General features: G+C 41.1%; 1 protein-coding gene across 4 annotated transcripts in view; it reads right to left on the bottom strand.

Annotated features, from left to right (window-relative positions):
• rasal2 (RAS protein activator like 2) overlaps positions 1-21,849 on the bottom strand; it is a 55,991-nt gene that overhangs the window by 6,001 nt on the left and 28,141 nt on the right. For 2 of the 4 annotated variants that reach the window (XM_079453796.1, XM_079453795.1), the window contains exons 4-12: positions 9,513-9,622; positions 6,126-6,238; positions 3,310-3,463; positions 2,707-2,805; positions 2,045-2,599; positions 1,745-1,889; positions 1,510-1,654; positions 1,194-1,430; positions 428-629 (exon numbers count right to left, since the gene is read on the bottom strand). In XM_079453796.1, the coding sequence (XP_079309922.1) occupies positions 428-629; positions 1,194-1,430; positions 1,510-1,654; positions 1,745-1,889; positions 2,045-2,599; positions 2,707-2,805; positions 3,310-3,463; positions 6,126-6,238; positions 9,513-9,622 (1,760 nt within the window). Of the gene's footprint in view, positions 1-427; positions 630-1,193; positions 1,431-1,509; positions 1,655-1,744; positions 1,890-2,044; positions 2,600-2,706; positions 2,806-3,309; positions 3,464-6,125; positions 6,239-9,512; positions 9,623-12,856; positions 13,228-17,063; positions 17,275-21,849 lie in introns of those variants that run through there. The other 2 variants (XM_079453798.1, XM_079453797.1) reach the window with 2 other exon arrangements.

The raw sequence follows: 21,849 nt of genomic DNA, 5'->3' as shown, positions 1-21,849 counted from the left end.
CAACCTTAAGCAATGATGTCGTATTACTGCAAACAAACGCAAAGCCTTTTTGGTCACACACAGTTTAACAGTAATGCAGTCGGGTTGGTGATTACACTTAAGTCAGCTGCAACCTCACATTGTTTAGTGGAGACAGAAGCATTCCTGACATCAAGCACACAGCTCAACGTGAGACATTTGTGAGGTATGAAACGTGCTTCTTTACAAACACAAAGACCTTTGGTTTACATTACATATGTGTGCTCTTTTGCCTAAGAAACCTACAGAGTTGAATTTGTTTCAAATTAAAAGTGTGTTCATTGTCCTGCTTTACATGGATAAAACTTTAAGCTGTTGTAGATGCAGACTTTAGCCAGTAGCATGTTTGGAATGGGGCACTGTTGCAGTAAAATCAATTGGAATGAGTCAAAGAGAGGGATTTCAGTACCTTGTCTAGCTGAGACACCACCTCCCACAACAGCGAGTGGAGGACAGACAGCTCGCGGCCCAGGTCGATGTAGCCCTCAAATCCTGGGGTGTTGGAGATGGTCTCGAGGTTCGAGATCTCCAGAAGGAAACGGGTCATACCGGCCCATTCGTGCTCCAAAAAGTCGTTCATGAAGGCCATGTACTCCTCTTTGTTTCCGAATCTGATGGAACAGAGAACGAAAAAGTGCATCAGAAACAGTATGAGAGTCTTCACACAGACTGTTTACATGCAAGTTTCTGAATAATTATTGAGCCAGTATTTCAGTTTTTAGAATCAAAATGAATATAAGAATAATATTTGGTCATTCAAATAAAAAAACTAAAAGTCCAAAGCATTAATATTTATAATTCATGGTAAGTTCTTGTTTCAAGGAGCAATCCTTTTTAGACTTATTTTTAACAAAGACGTTTCAGATTGCAGCTTTAACATATGAAATATATTATATTAAAGGAAACGGCCACAGTCTACATATAGTCTCAATACCTATCTTTTGCAATTTATCATGCTTGTGTGTGTAATTGTAAGTACATGAATAAAAATGTCCTTATTAAATTATTTTTCCAAAATAAAAACATGCAACACAATAAAATACACAAGTAATCATCTTCAGTACGTATAAAAGAACAGAAAATGAAACTGCGAAATAATTAAAGTTTATGCAGCATTTTCTTTTAAAATCTATTTGTAATTGTTCACATGAACAATATTTCAAGTCCTGACATACTTGGCAAAGTTAGCGAGGTTCTGGATAACTTTGGCGATGAGCGTAAGGGTTCGTGAGGTGCGGTCGTCTGGGTATTCCTGCATGAGACTGAAGAGCGATGGGGACATGATGGCTGGACACAGGAAGCGCAGGAAGAGAGACGCGCTGATCAGACGCTGACTGATGTCCTGCTTCCCTCGAGCGTGACACTGCTGCTTCCACGAGGCGAACACCTCCTTCAGTTCCCGGGGAAACACGCTGAGCAGTGCGCAGCGGTAAGTTAGCAAGGAACTAATGCAATTGCATGATGTGCATGGAGCGTTCGGAGTGTATTTACCAGTAAGAGTTGATGATCTTGCAGAAGGCGAGCTCACAGCACATCTTCAGGTTACTCTGGTGTTCCGGCAGCTCATTGTTAGAGCACTTAGACGGGTCCACCTCACAGTTTTCATCCGACTCGTACAGTGCTTTAATAAACTCTCCTAAAAACCAGAGCACATGAGTAAGTTCTTAGTGGTGGGTTAATGGACTAATGCAATTTTTAAGTCATATCAGGACATGATTTAACATACCTAGTGCATCGTGAAGGTACTTCTGTCCCACCAATTTGAGGTATTCTTCTATGGCTTTGGTGGCTAGCGTGTTCTCCCGAAATATGAGCACGTCATGATCGGCACAACGATCCACCTCTGATATCACCAGATCCGTCAGGAAGTCCTAACAAAAACGTTTTTTGGTCAGCCCGCAACACTCAAGCATTTAGCCAAAACACTTAAGAAATATCGACAAAAGCCACTGGCAAATGCACCGATGCATGATAAAGCAAACATCAATGATGAATAAGGTTTATTTGAGGTAAACCGGCATCGTACCTTTGCCCTCCCTGTGCTTTGCAATATGTGCACCAGCGCGCTGGCCATCTCCTCTTTGTTCTTGACGCTGATGACTGGCTCCAGCACCGAGCACAGCATGGTGTAGTTATTGGTCACAAACTCTGCAAACTCCTTATACTGCTCCATGGGCAGGATAGAGATGGTCTGAAAGCGTGACTTGATGCGAATGGATGGACCTCCGCCTTTGGTTTTGCTGGTGGTGGGGGTGCTGACGGGATACCACTTCTCCACAAACTGCCGTCCCATCACCCCCTGCACGGGGATGTTCACCAGGCCCACGTAGTTGTTCTTGTCCTTTTTCTTCTTCTTGTCCACGTCACGGTATATGTGCACGGTGATGCTTTTGACGGCAGGAAGGCCAGAAAACTCAAAGTGTTCCCCCCAGAACAGGCAGTCGGAGCGGGTTTTGCTGGTGGTGCGTGCGTACAGCATGTCATCCAGACACAGCTCGCAGAAATACCTTTTCTTCGGCGGCAAGTCTTTGGCCTCGATGATCCACAGGCGAAGGACGTTTTCTGCTCGCCGACAGTTGTCCTGGTGATGGGATGGCATCGGTTAAGCATTGTGGCATGTGTAAAACAAGCAGAAAACTTCTTCAACTTGTCTTCAAAACAGAGAAAAATGACACGTCTGACAGTCACCTTATTGGGCTGCACGGTTCTTTTGAGGTTCTCCATCCATTTGTCCCGTTCGGCTGCAGATGAACAGCTGAAGCACTTACTTCCACCCGAGTATGCCACCTGCATGAGAAATTGGGCACATTTAGTAAAAGATTACATTTCTGCCACTTTAACAAATACAGTAGCATTATTGTCATTCTCCACATTATTGGCAAATGGACAAAATAATGTTTTTGATATTTACTGTACAAAATAGAGTTCATTGACAGACATTGTTTTGCTATGCGTTTCAAATCTGTGTTACAAGAAATACAGAAAAAAGTGACACAAAGTAAAATAAACATAAAATTAGGAAATACACAGACTAATAATATTGTCATACTTTGTTAGTACTTCAAATAATAAAGCATAAAATAAAAAAGGTTAACCGGCTATAAGTCATGTTTTTCAGTAGATTTATTATTAGATAATACATTTATTTATTATTAAATAAGTTTATCATTAGATAATAAACACTCAATAACATGCTAAAATGACTAAGTATCAGCTGATGTATCGGTCTATTCCTACATTACATTTTCTCAAAGTTTCCTAACATGGAAGTGAAATAAATGCAAATTGTACCTCGAAGCAAAAGTCCTGTCCCAGAATGCTGCTGTGTAGTGGTTTAATATAGATGTCCTCCTCCATGCTTAGATCCAGAGCTTCAACAGCGCTGCCCGGACTCGGCAAAGACTCATGGGAACATGACTCCTTCAATTTGGGCAGGCCTCGCGACCTACAGCGACACGTGCACAAAACACCAGACATTTGCACACTCACTTTAACTCAATTACTCAAGAATCAGACGTCACTGGATGAGCCGGCTCTGTGTCATTTTGAAATATTTGCCGTGTTTTATTCTCCTTCATTTCTGTGTACACAATGTCCTCAGCCGCAGGATATTTGACATGCAGACCAGAACCATGACAAAAATTCATCTTTGAGGCTATTAAAGAAAGCCATTCGATTCGCACATGAGCCTATCCTGCTATGAACGCAAGGCTGAGAAAAAAGACTATTATAAAGTACGACCACAGGGAGGCAGTCTCATGTAACAAAGAATGAGATTTGAGACACAAAAACAGCCAAACCAACGTATTCTTATCTACGCACCCGACACTCATTAACACATTTTGTTAAGCCAAGCCAGTTTTTAAACATGCAAGAATACACTCCAGTATTTCATGGTTCGCAGAAAGACACTTTATACCTACGAAAAACAACTAAAGATCCACTTGACGGAGTATCCCAGGAGCATATCTGACAACAAACCACGGTTTAAAGTGTTTCACTTCATTGTCGATTCCAGTGATGCCTCGCTCTAGCTCAGGTGAGGCTGAAGCAGAGAGCAGGAAGCTGGAGCTTACTGATAAACAAGAAAGTGGGCCGGCCAATCCAAAGTCCCTGTGAGAACGTTACCATGGGGACCACCCAACGAGGAGCGCAGGATGAGTTGACTACACAAACATCTCACACCTGCACAACATCCGCACACTGATGTCTATCACGTGGTCAGGTTTTGTGTTAAACTGGGACACATTTTGCCTTTTGTTGACGTAACGTGCCATTTAACGTATTAAAAGCAAACACTTAATTCCTAAGACATATTTTCCTAGTTCTGTCTAGACGGGGTGTGTGTGTGTCATAATATCCTGTGTGATCTCATTCATCAACACAAGCAACCTGCATGAAGTTTTAAAACAGTTGGCGAGCAGGTTGGTCGGGAACATCCAGAGGCTGAAACAGAAATTGGTTGTTTGTATTTTTGAAACATGTTTGGGTACTTTAAGCCACTGGGTAATTTCCTGAAACACCACCACACACCTATACAGTAATATAATCCGCTCCTGAAACCAAACCCACATTTTTTGGGATCTGAACCCAACCTTAAACTCGACTTCTGTCTTAAAACCTCACAATATAAAAAGATTCTGTACCCAGTTAACAATAAATACATAACTCCTCTACAGCATATGAGCTAGAGCGATCAATGACAGTGAGTGTTTTACAGCAGACTGATGTAAAGATAGACTGCGGTCTCAAAGCACATTACAATATTAGTATGTAACCCAATTATATAGAGAGCCTTAAAAGAACACGAAAAAGAGAGAGAGGGAGACTAATGTAGATACATGGCAGTTCTAACTTATCAAACAAAATAAAGAAAATCACCAACGATGTTGTTGGGTTAATTGTTAGTATGTTGAAATCTGTGACTGTTGAAGGCAAGTACACCCCACCATCTCATCCATGTATGCACTAATCTGATCTCAATCAAAACTAAACCCAACAAAGCAAAACATCCATGTGAATATGTCCGTTATAGTGATTTTTCAAGTAGACAGCGTTGGGCAGATAGCGCTCTCCTATAGGGGGCAGTAAAAAGCAAAGTTACACATTCTGTCCCACCCAGTAAAGTTTTAAAATCACGTAGTGTGTCAAAATGTTATTTACAGATTTCACCAGGTAGTAACCCTCCATTAGAGATCCGCACACACTGGATCGTCTCTCGACTGACTTCATGACGTCACACCCGGGATGCTCTATAACAGCGATGAAGGAGTTCCAATGCATGCTGGGAACTTGTTGGCTGCTGTGACCACAAAACTAATTTCAAGCGTTGAAGCACAAGCATTTCTCGTGAAACTAGGGCTATCGCAATATCAGATTCTCACAACACGGTTATCACCTCCAAAAGATTTGCAGAACTTGCCTAAAAAAAGTGCTCTCAGAGTCATCATCATTATTTGTCTATTTTGTGTTCGCTCTGTTTTGGTCAATAAATCCTACTGAAAATATGAGTGCAGGGAGAGATTCTGCAGCCATTGTTGGCCACAACTGTAATGTAGTAGCTTCGTACGGGACAGACAGCAGGAACAGTTCTGCCAGAGAACCGTCAGACTGCCTGAACAATTTAACATTTCTTTTAAAACCGAGCTCATGTTGTGCCAGATCCCAGCGCAGCATATTTCCAGAGCGCTGCTCTCCATAAGAAGCAGGCATGAATTTAAAAGAAAGCCAAAGTAACAAGACCAAACAACTCCCTATACACTGCTAAAGAACTGACAAAACTCAACTTTCTTTACTATATATATGAGTCTTTCAAACAAATACATTCAGCCAGTGTAATACAGCGTCATCATGAAACAAAGTAGCTTTGAACCAATAATCTTTCAATAAATAACAACTTAAATTGGGAATCTCAGGCACAAACACTTATTGAACTTGGCATTGTAAATAACCTCAGATTTACATTATATGGAAACAATCGCCCTTTGTAATTCAAAGAAAGAGAACAGTACAGTTTTTGAGGAAGAGAAATTAACGATATTTTATTATGCGGTGAACTTTCCCCTCTGGTCAGCCTTCAGCCGGTCTAACAAAACTGCAAAACTCACCTGTCATTGTCTGTGGGCCGTAGTGATGGGAGTCTAAAACTTGTGTTGCGGTCCAGTTTCGTCTGACTCTTTGTCCTTTTGATGGATCCTTTCAGTCGCTTACTTAAAAAACCCTACAAGTAACAAACACATAGTCAGGTGCTTATCTTTAAGAAAGTGCTGTACTGAAACAGGTGAGTAGCTGAATGAAGGGTTGAGTGTGTCCGTGTGACTCATGCTTACTCATGACTTAATGTCTGCACCCACTGCTGTATGTGACTTTCAATTGATCATCAATTATACACGGAGCCCACTCACTCAAAGACCCCGAGAGCATATCACTGAGAAAGGGCCACTGTCACTATAATTTCACAAAGCCTCCTGTGACCTTTCAGAAGCAAGCTGCTAAAATAAAATCCAATAGACCATTACAACGGGCATCTCTCTATCTTTGTGGTACACGCACGGACTAACAAAGGTGGCCGAGGCCGGTTGAATGTGAAAGTAGCAATGAACGCTTGCTTGATGTCTTAAGTGGAAAAAAAATATATTAATAAGTAACCAATAAGTTAAAACGGCCACCAGCAGATATATAGAAGCATGAGTAATAATTGGCTCTGGGTCACTATGAGCAGTTTTTACGAGGGTGTCATTTCAGTAAAGCAGGAAGTAAGTAAAACACACGTTCAGCCCGTTCACCACAAGCTTACTCATTCAGAACCAATAATAAAGAACACTAGACACATATGACATTACGAGTCATAATGTGGCTCATCCAATCAGATTACAAAGCTGTTATACAACATTCTGACGACATACAGTAGATGAACATCTGTATGACTTTATATAAAAATGAAAATGCATTAAAAACAAATCTAGGATTTCCAGTGCTACATAGAGGTAGAATTGTACATTTAGATTATCTTTTAAATATCTAAAAAGTCTTAAATCAAGATACATGGTAATACCTTACAATAGAGTTGTATTTGTTAATATTAGTAAATGCATTAACTAACATTAACTTACAATGAGCAATAGGGGTGTGTTGAGACACTTATTCCACGATACATGACGGAGTTCATGAGAACGTGATTTTATCACTTTTTTAGAAATCCTCAATGACGAAATATATGGGGAAAAATTTGTCTCTTATTCAGCTTCAAAACACAAAACAGTTTAGGCATTAATGAGTCAATCATAGTGCTCGTGTTAGTAGAGGTCACGTGCCACGAGATCTCGTCACACCCCTAATGAGCAATAAAGTTTCAGCAAATTTCAATCTTAATCTTAGTTAAGGCAGATTCATGTCAGTTCATTTAGCATAAACTAATGTTAACAGATTCAATGTTTAATTCAAAAAATGTATAAGTAAATGCTGAAATAAAGTAACGAAGATTAATAAATGCTGCTCATAGTTAGTTTATGTTGGCTAATGCATTAACTGCCTGTTACTGCAAATACAACCTTGGTGCTACCAGATACAGCTTCACAAGGTAAGTTACCCCAAAAGTTACCTCTTATTTTCTGAAAGTAAATGTAAAAATGAATAACGTTTTGGCAAGCAAAAATACCTGTCAATGGGGTGAGAAAAAGAAAATCGTACCCTTTTTTTAAGTACTTTGTCAAAATATCTATAAGTGGGTTAAGATTTTTCTGGTTAAGTCAATAGTTAAGTCACTTTCCTTGCCAAGTAAATGTATCTTGATTTAAGAATTTGTAGATATTTGTACAACAGAACAATACTAAGTAAAAAAGTTAATGTAACTTTATTAGATATTAATATATTAAAACGTTGGCATTTTTCATCCATATTCAGCTTTGTGTCGTGATTCAAATATTATAAATTATCTTGCTATGTTTTAATATATCTAAATTTACAGCTATGAAAAGATTATAACAGAGTGCCTGTACATTATTATCAAACACCACCATTCAATTGTCCGTCTAAAAAAGAGGGATATTCTAATAAGTAGGTGGCCATTCACTACTATAAGGTCCATTAAGAGAGAAAGCTTGTGATAAATGAGTCAATCGGGACCTGATCCTCGGCGAGGAAGCTGTACCTTCAATAACAGACACAGGCCAAATGAAACAGTGATGAAGCTCTGCAAGATGAAAATGTGTTCGTACTGGACAGTGTAATGTCCAATTTCAAAACTATTTGCATTAATCCCTTGCCGCTATAACAGCTTTCGTATTTCTGGGAAGACTTTTCACCATGTTGGAATGTGACTATGTGACTACCATTAAAACACAAGCAGCACTGAGGTCAGGGGTCTGGCTCTTTCTCACCGATCCAATTCATCCCATAGCGGTTCTCGTATTTGCTTTGTTCAGGCCATTGAAGCACTTCCATACAAAAGTAAATACTCGCTGGACCTCGCTCTGGGCACTGGGGCATTGTCTTACTGGAATAGAAGAATTCTTCCCCAAATATTGCCACAAATGTTGTTGTGTGATGTGTCATTGAGATTCATCCTAACTGCATTGACCGGATCTGTGAGATTTACAGTGTAAATCATTTAATGACAGCTTTACCTTTAGATTCAGGCTCCAAATGAGTCTGTTCATATAATATGTGCTTCCCATTCATCTCAATTCACCTGTCAATCAACACTTTCATGTTTCTGATACAAAAATACTTCATCTGTAAGGAGTACCTGAATTAAGCAACACATCTGAAAGTCTTCGTGAACCGAATCAGTTTATTCTGTCTCAATTCTCAGACAAAGTGACAAATATGTACAATCCATCTGACAATGCACTGAAAAGCTCGGGATATAAATATCCGCCGTGGCCCACTTCCTCGCCCCTGTTAAAAATATCTTCAAACATTTTCTAATGCTTCTCTAAGGCATAGATTGTTCCCCAGAATGTGCCTTTTTTACAATACGTGTATTGACATTTGTTCATTGCTCAACTTAATGTTCTCGCTTGAAAACATTTGGCAAATGTTACCGCCGTAGTATGCAAATGGTTGAGGTTAACGCTGACTGACAGACAGAAGAGTGATTGTATGGAAGCTCACACACAGAAACTGTCCTGAAATAAGAAGGAGCATTAGTGTCAGACGATAAATGGAGGACGAGGACACTTCACTAGTCAGGGGCTCAGGAGGGTAATTTAAGTGGGGCAGGAGGAATTCTGCACTATTTCCACATCACAGCAGCACAATGTGTGCAGATGACTGATGAGGTGGCCAGCAGTTTAGACACTAACTAACCAAAGATAGCGAACCAAAGGCTAACATTTTTCAGAAGTCGTTCACATGTTTTCACAATACTTTTGTAGCAAAGCTATCTGAAGGACACAGAGTGCTGGTATAACCGATCAGGAGGATCTGGCTGAGGCTGTGATGAGCTGTTGTAATGCAGATGTGTGTGTGTGTGGGGGTCTGCAGATACTCACAGGCACTTTGAAGGGTGAGGAGTTAGGAACATCCATTGAGATGTTCTTCTCCGAGCTGCCCAGGCCCGATATGCTCCTCCGCCTGGGCGAGCGCTCCGCAGATGCTTCTGCTGTGAGAGGAGAGAGAGGAAGTCTTAACGTGGCCCTGCAACAGCGTTTTATGCATTCTGACTTATTAACAATGATAAATGTGCCGTCTCCTCATGCTTGACATGGTCAACGAGTGTGACATATGACACAGTATTTCTGTGCTCGATACACTCCCCCGGCGTTCGTATTGGTTTTGTTAAGTTTTTTCGAACGTGAAACAACTTTTCTTTGTCCTTGGTCAAAATTGGGCAATTCTCCTGGAAAAGCAAAAGAAATAGCCCGCCCATGCTTCAACAGACGAGATAACAAGACCCGCTACCATCAAGATCGGCTGCGCTGTGGGCCTGCAGCTCATTACTCTTGCAATAGAGAAGTGGAGGTGTGTTTGTTTGTGCACGGCATTTCAGTGATGGATGTTATATAAATAAACGCTGGATATAACGTCTGGTTTGGAGTTCGTTTGAAACTGATGTATGGACGGTCCCTGCGCTAAAAGACGCCGGACATGAACCACACACGGTAAGTGACACGGAGTCATATGTCTGTGTTTTGTTGGCAATGGATGCGACCTTTAGTTCCGATCAAACTAAAGACTCTTGAGATTTTTTAAGGGTGCGATACTATTCTGTAAGTACTCAAGATTAACATGAAGTTTGCATAAAGTGTCTGAGATAGGGCCACTTGAAGAGACTAGAGGACATCAGTAGATGTTGTAAAAGGCACAGTAATAATCCAAGAAATTAAGCTATTAAAACCATTACGTTTGAGAGCAGTCAGCTGTGGATCACTTGGAGAAGTTACCTGCCATCATCATAAACCATTTAACACCAATACTGAAATTTTGTCTGAGAGTTTATAATTAATTTAAAGCTATTGCTGACTAACTAATAGGTGAATTTGATAAATATTTACAATACATCACTACAATTAGATTAGATTCTACAATTAGTTCGATTCTAATACCGGTACTGATCCTATTGCAGTTATATGTTCTTTATGAACAGTTTCAAAGTTTTCAATTAATAATTATTTAATAATTAAAATAAATATTTAAGAGCCAAACAGTATTAATGCGTGTTCCCGTAGCCAAATGCATTAATGTTAATGCAAGTCTAGTGTCTGCGCCGTAGCAAAAGAACCAGAGAAAGGCATCGGTCAGACAAATGACAAAATGTCTGTCCATGAAAATTAATATCCATATAAAGAATGTCAATTTCAGCATCCGGGGGAAAGCTGAATGGGGCCAGTGTCCAGCCGAAAATACTGTAATAATATGTCATTACGTGACAGTTAGTCATTTTAAAGGCTGAAAGCTGAGGCATACGCAGGTTATCAGTCTCTCTCTCTCTCACACACACACACACACGTGTTTTTTTATCTCCGTGGAGACATTCAATAGGCATAATGATTTTTATACTGTACAAACTGTGTATTTTATCCCTTACCCTGCCCCTAAACCTAAAGATCATAAAAAGCTTTTTACATTTTTAGATTTTCAAAAGATATCGTTCTTAAAAAGCTTTTTTGCCAGAGGGACCTCAATTTTGGTCCCCACCGTGACACGAATCCCCATGAGTTGGTGCACATTCAGGTTTATGTCCCGGGATACAAAAGCAAGGCCACACACACGATTCCACATCCCGTCTCTTAGCCCCATGTTGCTGTCTGCCTCCACTGTCCTACTCCACAAAATACCCCACCACCCCCCAGTAGGTCTCTGACTGATACAGACAAACCTCAAATGGAGTCCTGGGTTCAATATAGCCACCTGGCCTCTGTAAATCAATGTCTTCAATAATGATGCCCAGCGGGTTGCTAACAGTACATCAGGCCTGCACATACACACACGCAGCTAAAGTGCCAGTCAGACAAGCTTACAAGATGGATTTCACCCGAAGCGTTCACAGAGTCCTCTTAATAAACCACTCATCTGCCATTAAACGCTCACTCTTCCTGCCACTTGCGCATATGGACACCCTTTGGCTTTTGCATAAAAAACATTCTAATCGGCTAAAATGAGAGATCCATCATGTTCCTTTTAATACCAAGTTTATTTTCAATCTCTCTGACCAATTTATTCCACATTTGACCGAATTCCTGCGCATATGTGTGTCAAGGATGCAACAGGACGTAACCTAGATCCGCACAGCTTCCCAGAGACGTCGTGCTGAGATGCAGATCACCACGCCATGGTTTAATTCACCCCCGGGTAATAAAAAGTCGATCTGTCTCTGCGGCAGAACTGACGCCGCTCTGGGTCAATTTCAGCTGTGCTCCTTGATTCAGAGGTCTTTGGCCGAGATGCTGCTTCTGGTTTCAGCTTCCAGGCCTCAGTGGACAGACACAATAGGGATTGTAACCGGTCCGTTGGAGGGCCGCCCAGCCCTGCTTAAGTGGGATCAGCCCCTTCAATCAAAAATAACTGGACTTAAGTTTGTACAACATCTACGCAATGTACAGACTTCCAACATCTGTACATCACTGGATCTTTCATCCAAAGAACGCTTCTAGAAAACACTTTTAAAGTCTTCACGTTCACACCTGGCTCATCTCCAGAGGACCATTGATTGGCGGCTAAATTTAGCGTCCCAACCTCTTTTTGGAGCTCACAAGCACCCTGGTTGAGTTCTGTGCGCTCCGTTCTATAAACTCAAGGAGGGAGAGTTTGCAGAAATATTCATGTTCACTTAAAATCATAATATTTGGCAAAAAAACACTGACTGCATTGTGAGGCAAATATTGTGATTCTTTACGGTACAGCACCTTAAGTTGTTAGACAGCTTCTCTACCCGCCTGAAATCTCACCGTGCTTACGATTCAATTTAGAAAAGATACGCAAGCGTCACCGAAAAACTACAGTGACATCTCAAATTTTCTCCCCTGTGGCCACAGCTGAGCTTCAAAGATGCCTGTTTTATCGCTTCAGCTCCTCGGACGGTGGAGCAAACTCTCTCTCACACACATCACACACTCTCGCGAAGTTGGTGTGTGTGTGCGATCCCTCTGCAGTGCTGAAATTGATAGATAGGAGCGATCCCTATGACTAAGCATCGCGGTATTTAGGAACAACTTGCTGACACCACTCTTGAACCCACACAGAGAAGTTTTAAAGCCCTTTAACAACACATTCATCCTAACTTCAATCATTATAGATTTTTTTAAACGACTCTATTGTCCGGGAGACAGGAGGATAACTTAACCATATTATGTTATAGCACATTAGATTGCGAGAGAGAAAGAGCGACGGAGGATACCTCTATCACAGCTGTTGCCCATCACCTGCTGAATAAAGATCCGGTCAACATTGGACGGGCTGGAGAGTGACCCTCATCCAATGAGCAGAGGCGCTTGCCCTTTAATTGCCCATCACTCTCAGAAAGATCCCAGCGCATTGATAAACTGCAGCCTCGTCATTGTCCCCCCGTGGCTCGCCGCCACATCCCATGGACGGTACCGGCCACCCAGACTCTCTATCCTTCCTTAAACACAGTAGCGTTCTCTGCCGAAGCTCACACTCCTCTCCTCGTCCTGACTTTATCAGCCTGTGCGCACTTCTCTTTTTGGCATGCTAGCGGAAGGGGTTTTACCGCATTTACTCAATCAATTGCTGTAACCTCACTCCTCTGTTCCTCTCAGCAGAACTGCAAGCACTTCCCATCCCGCTCTCTCTCTCTCTCTCTCTGTCTTTCTCGTCCACCCCCTCCCCCTCTCGACGCATCTGGCTCTCTCTGCCTGCTGCAGCCTCGCGCAGGAGCATGCGAGCGTGCACATTAGGTAAAATGAAGTGACGCTTCTCGCTTCAAGACTTTTGTTTGTGTGCTTCATGTGGGACATGACACTGGGGGCTTTTGCTCTGTGTCCGTGAATGCACGTCGGTGGTATGTAAAGTAAGTCCTATAGATTTCACACAAAAAGAGAGCAAATATGATGATAGAATGTACATTGGGGGAAATAATCGTTTAATATCAACTCAACCGAAACGAAAGGCCAGCCAAATCTGAGAACTTGGCCTGTTCTCACAAATGCCATATACTTGTTGGGATAATTCTTAGGCCTGAGAAAAGGGCTAAAAAGTAGACTACAATACTTATTCGGCCACCTGGTTATGGTAATGCTAAAGCATGCAAATTGAGAAAGCCCAAGGCCACAAAGCCATCCGATAAGAAACACAGGACAGTGTCGACAAAACAGCTATTTTCAGTGACTAAACCTTAATTTTGTTTCCATAAATCATAAATAACAGTGAAGTCTGCTACAGTCGTTCCCCCAGCAGCCTTTAGTCCATCCATCTTCTCACTCCTTACATCCCAAGGTCACATTGTCTCTGGCTGTCCTCTGTCCCCTGGTGTTGGAGTCGACAGGTATCGCTGTCAGCCCCTCTGTGAGGCCAGTGCAGCATCTCCCTTCCTTTCTCTCTCACCCTCCAGGCTTCTACTGCCCCTGAAAATCCACTTACTGCATTGATTTGGCCCAGCCCTCCTTCAAATCAATACGGTGCTGGAGATAACAGAGGGGTTCAGATGAACACAGCCAGACCTAAAACAAGGGCCCGAGATGTAATTAGAAGTGATGCGGGTGCTCAATGCTTGGACGAAGGAAAGTTAGGGGGATGGGCGAGAAAGGGCGGCCCCTAGTTAGCGCAACCCCACCGTATTGGCTTTTATTGCCTGCTGAAACAGGCAATCAATCTGTGGTAAAATGCCATTTGCAAGGGTGTAAATTAATCAATACCAATTTAACTAAAGATAAAAAGGTGCTTTTGCCTCAAGGCTTTATCTATAGCCACACCGCCCGAAACATTAGGCACAATTACAGTTACCCATGTTTCACTGGATGGATGAAAAGATCATCATTACATATAGTGATATATGGATAGTGTAGAAGAGAGTATACTCTCTTCTACACTACACAAAAATAACAGTTTACCTCGGTTTAACAAGCACATGGTCAAATGGCTAGCGCAGACATTATTTGACAAAATGTAACGCTTTAGGATTTTTTAAGCTGCAATTCATAACTTTTTATGATTAAAAATAAGCAAACAACTACATAAAACACTCTTTACAAAACATTACCCCAATTTGCAAAGGTAAATGTATGATAAAGATTACCACAGGTTACTTATCATAGTATTTAGAGTACAGTAAATTATACATGATTACATACAACTAACCCAATATATAACACAATTTAGTTTTGTATGTGTTGCATAAAACAGCACACGAAATCCAATTCAATTTAGTACTTATATATATTATTACACTGTAGGACACCTAAAATAAAGTTAAAGTTGAGTTGTTGGATACGATTTTGCTGGAAATGTAAGACTGATGTCATCAACCTCAACACATGTATGTAAAGTAAACTGCAATTTCATCTTTCAAACAGAGGTGGCGATAGCGAGGCAAACATTACAGATTGCACCTTTAGTTATAGACTTGTTTCAATGCAACAACATAAACAAACATTACTGCGCATGCGCGCATTTGTTGACTGAAATGAACTTCCGGTAAATATTCACAAATTATAAAGTGCCTGCAGATTATTTCTGATAACAAGCTAAAGAAACTAGATGTCAATGTCCCATCAGGTTTCTTTAAATACGACAAAGATGCAACAACGCATTTAACAAATTATGTACTAAATAAGATCAACATACAATAAATTTTTTAATACAACCGCTTACCATGTATCACTTTGAAAATGAACTGGACAGACGCGACTGCCGCGTACCGTGTGAATCCAGCATAACAAAACCTCACGGAAATCCTCATCAAAGCACTTACATCAATACAACATGCCTAAACTTTATATAAATCATAAAAAAGTAAAAAAATGCTTCCATAATGTTTTCCATGCCATCACAGTAACGATGATAATGATACCTGATATGAAACGTACATTAAAGATTCATGCTTCACATCTTTGCCACATGCAGCTGCAGCATTTTTCTGCATCATAATGCTTAGAGAGGGTGAGCGGCAGGAAAATCCTATACAAGCCACCCGCTAAACTCAGTGAGGGTTTAGTCAGCAAGTGGAAATGGACCCTGCGATGGGTCGTGTTTACTTTGAAATACTTCTCTGTGATTTTGTCTTTTACCTCCGATATCCAAAAGCCTTTTGAGGGGGTTACATTTCATTTTATTGCTTGGTTTACGATACTTCAAAGTTCTATTCTTGTGGCCCTAAACCACACAAACAGATTGGCGGTGCCATGGCGCGCTGCAGGACTCCAGGAGAGTTTGCTGACTTAGGGGGCAGTTTTCCTCTCGCTTTGCCTTGTCACTAACCACAACCATGAAGTCGGTACACCTTAATCCCCATTGCATAGCCAAATGAAAGCGTGCAAACGGAAGCACTCAGCCATATCTACTCTCTCGCTTTTTAAAGACAAGGCACTGTTTACCTTTCCAGTTTTCACATGATCTGGGTGATTCCGAATCTCAGGAATGTAGTGATGTCACATCACCCGAGCTGTGAAACGCGAGACTCGCAGGACATCTTTACCATTCTTAAACTCAGAAGACAGGTGTGGTACACTATGTTAAGATCCTCGTAACTCACAGAGCTCCTTTTGTTTCACTAAACGACACCGGATGATCTAAAGGTCAAACAGGTTTGGCCAAAAACACATGGAAACCTGTAGACGGGTATTTCAAGTTAAATATCAGAAACAAAACAGGGGTCACGCCGACACGTCTTTTCCACGTGTGTGATCGCTGTCATGTTGAGACGCATTCTTTGAAGCATTCATAATCACAAGGCAAGTCTCTGGCTGTGAATGTCGTGCGAGCAGGGCAACGAACAACTAAAAGACTGAAAGATCACATCCAAATAATAATCTTTTCCATATCATTTTCCAATAATCTCGCCGTGTCCATAATTGAAAACTCATGGAATACATCCGTCCCGCTGGCAGAAGCTATTGGGAGGTCTCATGCAACTATTGTGAAATTAAAGTGAGTGTCAAAAGTAATCTGCATGACCACGACTTACTCTAAATGTTATTCAAGATCCGTAGATGTGGTCAATAAGCCAAACACAACCCTGTGTGAATATGCAGTGATTTTAAAGGCTCTGAGGCTGCATTGATCATACAGATGACATGAAGCGAGCAGGTACATAACCGGCAGCAACGGACGCCTGGTGGGTTAATATGCGGGCTTTCTTCTACAAAACGCTAAAGGCAAGACGACAACGAAGCATTGTTGATTCAGACTTGGAAGAAAGTTTCCCGTCGGTGCTTTTTAAAACGGAGGTCTGACAACATCGCGACATGTCGTGAAAGTGCGACGCGGTCACACAACTGTTGCTATAACTTTACGCGGCTGCAGCTCACAAAAACACGTAGATAGAAAACAATGTGCTTCTTAAATACATAAGATACAAATATGAGACACAAATACATGTCGGCAACTTACATCCGCGTCACAGAATAATAAAATGTTATGAAACGTACCTAGAAACTCCATATAGACTGCGCGATCACTTTATAGTCACATATCTCCGCTAACACGACAGTGTTGAAGAGATGAAATGAGATGATTCTCTCACACCCCCTTCACTCACTTCATACTGTGAGGAATGCAGCACGGCCAGAGCGCGCGCGCTCACTCCCTGTCTTTCAATGAAGAGCAACAATGGCTGTCCTGCGCGAGGACCCCGTCATCAAGGGACTCGTTAACACTGACTTTCTATATTACACTGGGAGTGTCAAATAATACAGTCACACTTTGTTAAAGACAATTTTACTAATGTTAACCTTGTTAATGTTGGTTCATGGTGCATGAAGTAAAGGATAATGTACCGGTTTAGCCCGGACAGATGTCAGGAACAGGAAATTCTGTTTAGTCATTTGTAAATATAATGTCAAATATGTTATTAAAAGAGACAGAGAGAGAGACAGAGAGAGAGAGAGACAGAGAGAGAGAGAGAGAGAGAGAGACAGAGAGACAGAGAGAGAGAGAGAGTGAGTGAGAGAGACAGAGAGAGAGAGAGACAGAGAGAGAGAGAGAGAGACAGAGAGACAGAGAGAGACAGAGAGAGAGACAGAGAGACAGAGAGAGAGAGAGAGACAGAGAGACAGAGAGACAGAGACAGAGAGACAGAGACAGAGAGACAGAGACAGAGAGAGACAGAGACAGAGACAGAGAGAGACAGAGACAGAGAGAGACAGAGAGAGAGAGAGAGAGAGAGAGAGAGCGTTTACAGTTAGCACACTAACCCCCTTATCAGACCACAGTAAAATTACTCTTTACCTAAACAGATCTAAACCTAACACTGAGGCACCAAATCAAACTCAACTCCATAGCCTTAAACACGCATACAGATGGAAACAAAATAGTGAAGATATATACCAAAGCGTAATATGTGAACCAAAAATTCAAAACCTACTTAATAAATTCCTAGATACGCCATTTCCACACAATAACGAAGGCGTAAACTTAGCAGTAGACAGAATTAACAAAATATTTACAATATCTGCAACACTAGCCAACCTAAAATCAACAAATACGAAAACAAAAAAGAGACCTGCCAATGAGAAATGGTTCGACAATGAGTGTAAAAACCTTAGAAAAGAAGTACGAAGTCTGTCAAATCAGAAACACAGAGATGCAGATAATGTAAACACACGCCAACTCTACCATGAAAAACTTAAAGAATATAAAGACACCCTAAGGACAAAAAAGAAACAAGATATACAAAATCAGCTAAGAGCAATTGAACAATCTCTAGAAACTAACCGCTTCTGGGAACATTGGAACGCACTTAATAAATCTCACCATGAAGAACTACCCATTCAGAACAGAGATGTATGGATAAACCACTTCTCTAACCTCTTTAGTAATATAACCAACAACCACGAACAAACTACCCTGGAAGACAAAATAAGCACCTTAGAATCAACTATTAAAGATTACCAAAACCCTTTAGATTACCAAATTACACTAGAGGAACTATGCGATAATATATGCAAACTTAAATCCAGAAAAGCAAGCGGAATTGATGGCATTCTTAATGAGATGATTAAAAACACGGACCAAAAATTCAAACTTGCCATCCTCAAACTGTTAAACACCATCCTTAATACAGGTATATTCCCCAGCATCTGGAACCGAGGTCTTATCACCCCAATCCATAAAAGCGGAGACAAATTCGACCCAAATAACTACCGCGGAATATGCGTAAACAGCAACTTAGGTAAACTCTTCTGTAACATCCTAAACAGCCGACTCACCAACTTTCTAAATGACAGAAACATTCTGAGAAAATGCCAAATCGGTTTCCAACCAAAATACCGCACATCAGATCATATTTATACCCTTCATACTCTAATCGACCAAGAAATTAACCAAAATAAAGGAAAACTCTTCTCATGCTTTGTTGACTTTAAAAAAGCTTTTGACTCAATCTGGCATGAGGGGCTTTTCTTTCAGCTTATTCAATGCGGCATTGGAGGAAAAACCTACGACATCATCAAATCAATGTACACGGATAACAAATTTGCAGTTAAAATAGGCAACAAGCACACAGACTTCCTCTCCCAGAGTCGTGGAGTAAGACAGGGCTGTAGTCTGAGTCCTACTCTATTTAACATCTACATTAATGAATTAGCTCGGGCTTTAGAACAGTCACCAGCACCCGGTCCCATCCTACTAGACACTGAAGTGAAATGCCTTCTGTTTGCAGATGATCTGGTGCTGCTGTCACCCACAAAAGAGGGTCTACAGCAACATCTAGACATCCTGCACACTTTCTGTCAAACATGGGCGCTATCAGTGAACCTTAAAAAGACCAAAGTTATGATATTCCAGAAAAGGCATAGTCGACAAAACCAACATCACAACTTTAAACTCAACAACGTGCCTTTAGAGCAAACCCAAAACTACACATATCTCGGTATAAACATCAGTAACACCGGAAACTTAAACAAGGCAGTGAACGACCTGAGAGACAAGGCACGAAGAGCTTTTTACGCTATCAAAAGGAATATAAAAATCGACATCCCAGCTGGAATTTGGCTTAAAATAATCCAATCCGTTATAGAACCAATAGCACTTTATGGATGTGAGGTTTGGGGTCCCCTCACCAACCAAGAGTTCACCAAATGGGACAAACACCCAACTGAGACTCTGCAAACAGAAATGTGTAAAAACATTCTACGGGTACAACGCAAAACCCCAAACAACGCCTGCAGAGCAGAATTAGGACTATATCCTCTAATAATTAAAATACAAAAAAGAGCGATTAAATTCTATAACCACCTTAAGAACAGCGATACAGAATCACTCCATCACAAAGCCTTACGTCATCAGGAGCTGAACCCAGAGAAAAGTTGTCTCATCCAACTGATCTCAGAACTAACTCTAAAACCCCAAACGTGTCCAACTGAACCCCAAACTCCAGCCAGAATTAACCAAATGATAAAAACACAAAAAGAAAAATATCTCAAACACTGGACAGAAGCAACAGCTCAGCAAAGTAAACTTGAATGCTATCGGTCATTAAACAGAGAATATAAAGCGGCAGAATACCTCAAAAGCGTATCAGACCCTAAACTAAGAAAAGTGTTGACCATGTACAGACTCAGTGAACACAAGCTCACTGTGGAGACGGGCCGACACAGACAGACATGGACTCCAAGAGAAGAGCGACTGTGTCCACACTGCACACAGAGACAAGTGGAAACAGAGCTGCACTTCTTAACCTCGTGTCCAAACTATACGGACATCAGAGAAACATTCTTCCCCCAGTTCACAAACTTCCACAAAGACTTCAACCAGTTTCAACAACAGGACAAGATCTCATACATACTGGGAGAAAAGCCCATCAGCTCAAACCTGGCGGCGAGATACGTCAAGTCCTGTCACGACAGAAGAGCAACAACCAGCACAACACACACAACACAACACAACACAACACACACAACACTGACACAACACACACAACACTGACACAACACACACAACACTGACACAACACACACAAACTGACACTTATGACAGGATCCTGTCACTTTCACTAAGAACTTTTGTCAATACTTCGCACTTTTATGTCTGTATTGATGTGTACATATTGTTTCTTATATAGGATACTCTTATTTTATTTTATACAGAATGTTTATATTTAATCTTCCTGCTTTGGCAATGTAAAACACTTTTTTATCATGCCAATAAAGCTTTTTTGAATCTTGAATCTTGAATCTTGAGAGAGAGAGAGAGAGAGACAGAGAGAGAGAGAGACAGAGAGAGAGAGAGACAGAGAGACAGAGAGAGAGAGACAGAGACAGAGAGACAGAGACAGAGAGACAGAGAGAGACAGAGAGACAGAGAGACAGAGAGAGAGAGAGAGAGAGAGAGAGAGACAGAGAGAGAGAGAGACAGAGAGACAGAGAGAGAGAGAGACAGAGAGACAGAGAGACAGAGAGAGAGAGAGAGACAGAGACAGAGAGACAGAGACAGAGAGACAGAGAGAGACAGAGAGACAGAGAGAGAGAGAGACAGAGAGACAGAGAGAGAGAGAGACAGAGAGAGAGACATAGGAAACCTCGGCTGTGAAAGACAATAGTGGAATGAATGGGGAAGTGAGAAAGCTTGGGTGTGCTTGCTTTTAGCTGCCTGTTTATTGTTTACTTTGGATTCAAATTGTGCAGTTTAGCACAATCAAATCATTTACTCTAATGAGATGCCAAGCCCATTGACATGCCCCATTCAAACATTGATTCAATGAGAAAATACAGTACCTCACAATAAATTCACAGTTTTGTAAGAGCTTAGACCAACCAATTTTGTGGATTTTTTACTTCGATATATATACACAATAAAGATCCTTTTCATTTTTATTCAACGGCACTCAGTTTGTTCTGATACATACAGTCTAGAAAACAGTATTACTTCCTTTAAAGACCAAAACAGGATCTTGACATATTTACAAACTAGTGTTCAGATGTGTTTTTCTTGCCCTGAATACGCCAGAAAGGCTTTTGATCTGCCGTTCTCACTCTGTAAGCCTGAGGACAGCTTGCCCCATGACACAGGATGAAATTTGTTTAGTGGCTACAATAAAACAAATAAAAAACTATTGCACAGAGACCCTAGAGGAAAACAACAGGGAACAACATTAGTAGACAGATACTGCAAAGCTGAATCATCTTTCTTGCTCCGATATAAATAGCAAAATCAATTGGACATATTGTATAGAGCAATAATAGAACGAGATGCGTTTCTTCCTCTCACAATTATGCC

Source organism: Barbatula barbatula, assembly GCF_947034865.1.
Source record: "Barbatula barbatula genome assembly, chromosome: 3".
NCBI lineage: Eukaryota > Metazoa > Chordata > Actinopteri > Cypriniformes > Nemacheilidae > Barbatula > Barbatula barbatula.
Note: the sequence above shows the minus strand (reverse complement) of the source record. Positions and strands in the feature narration are given on the sequence as shown.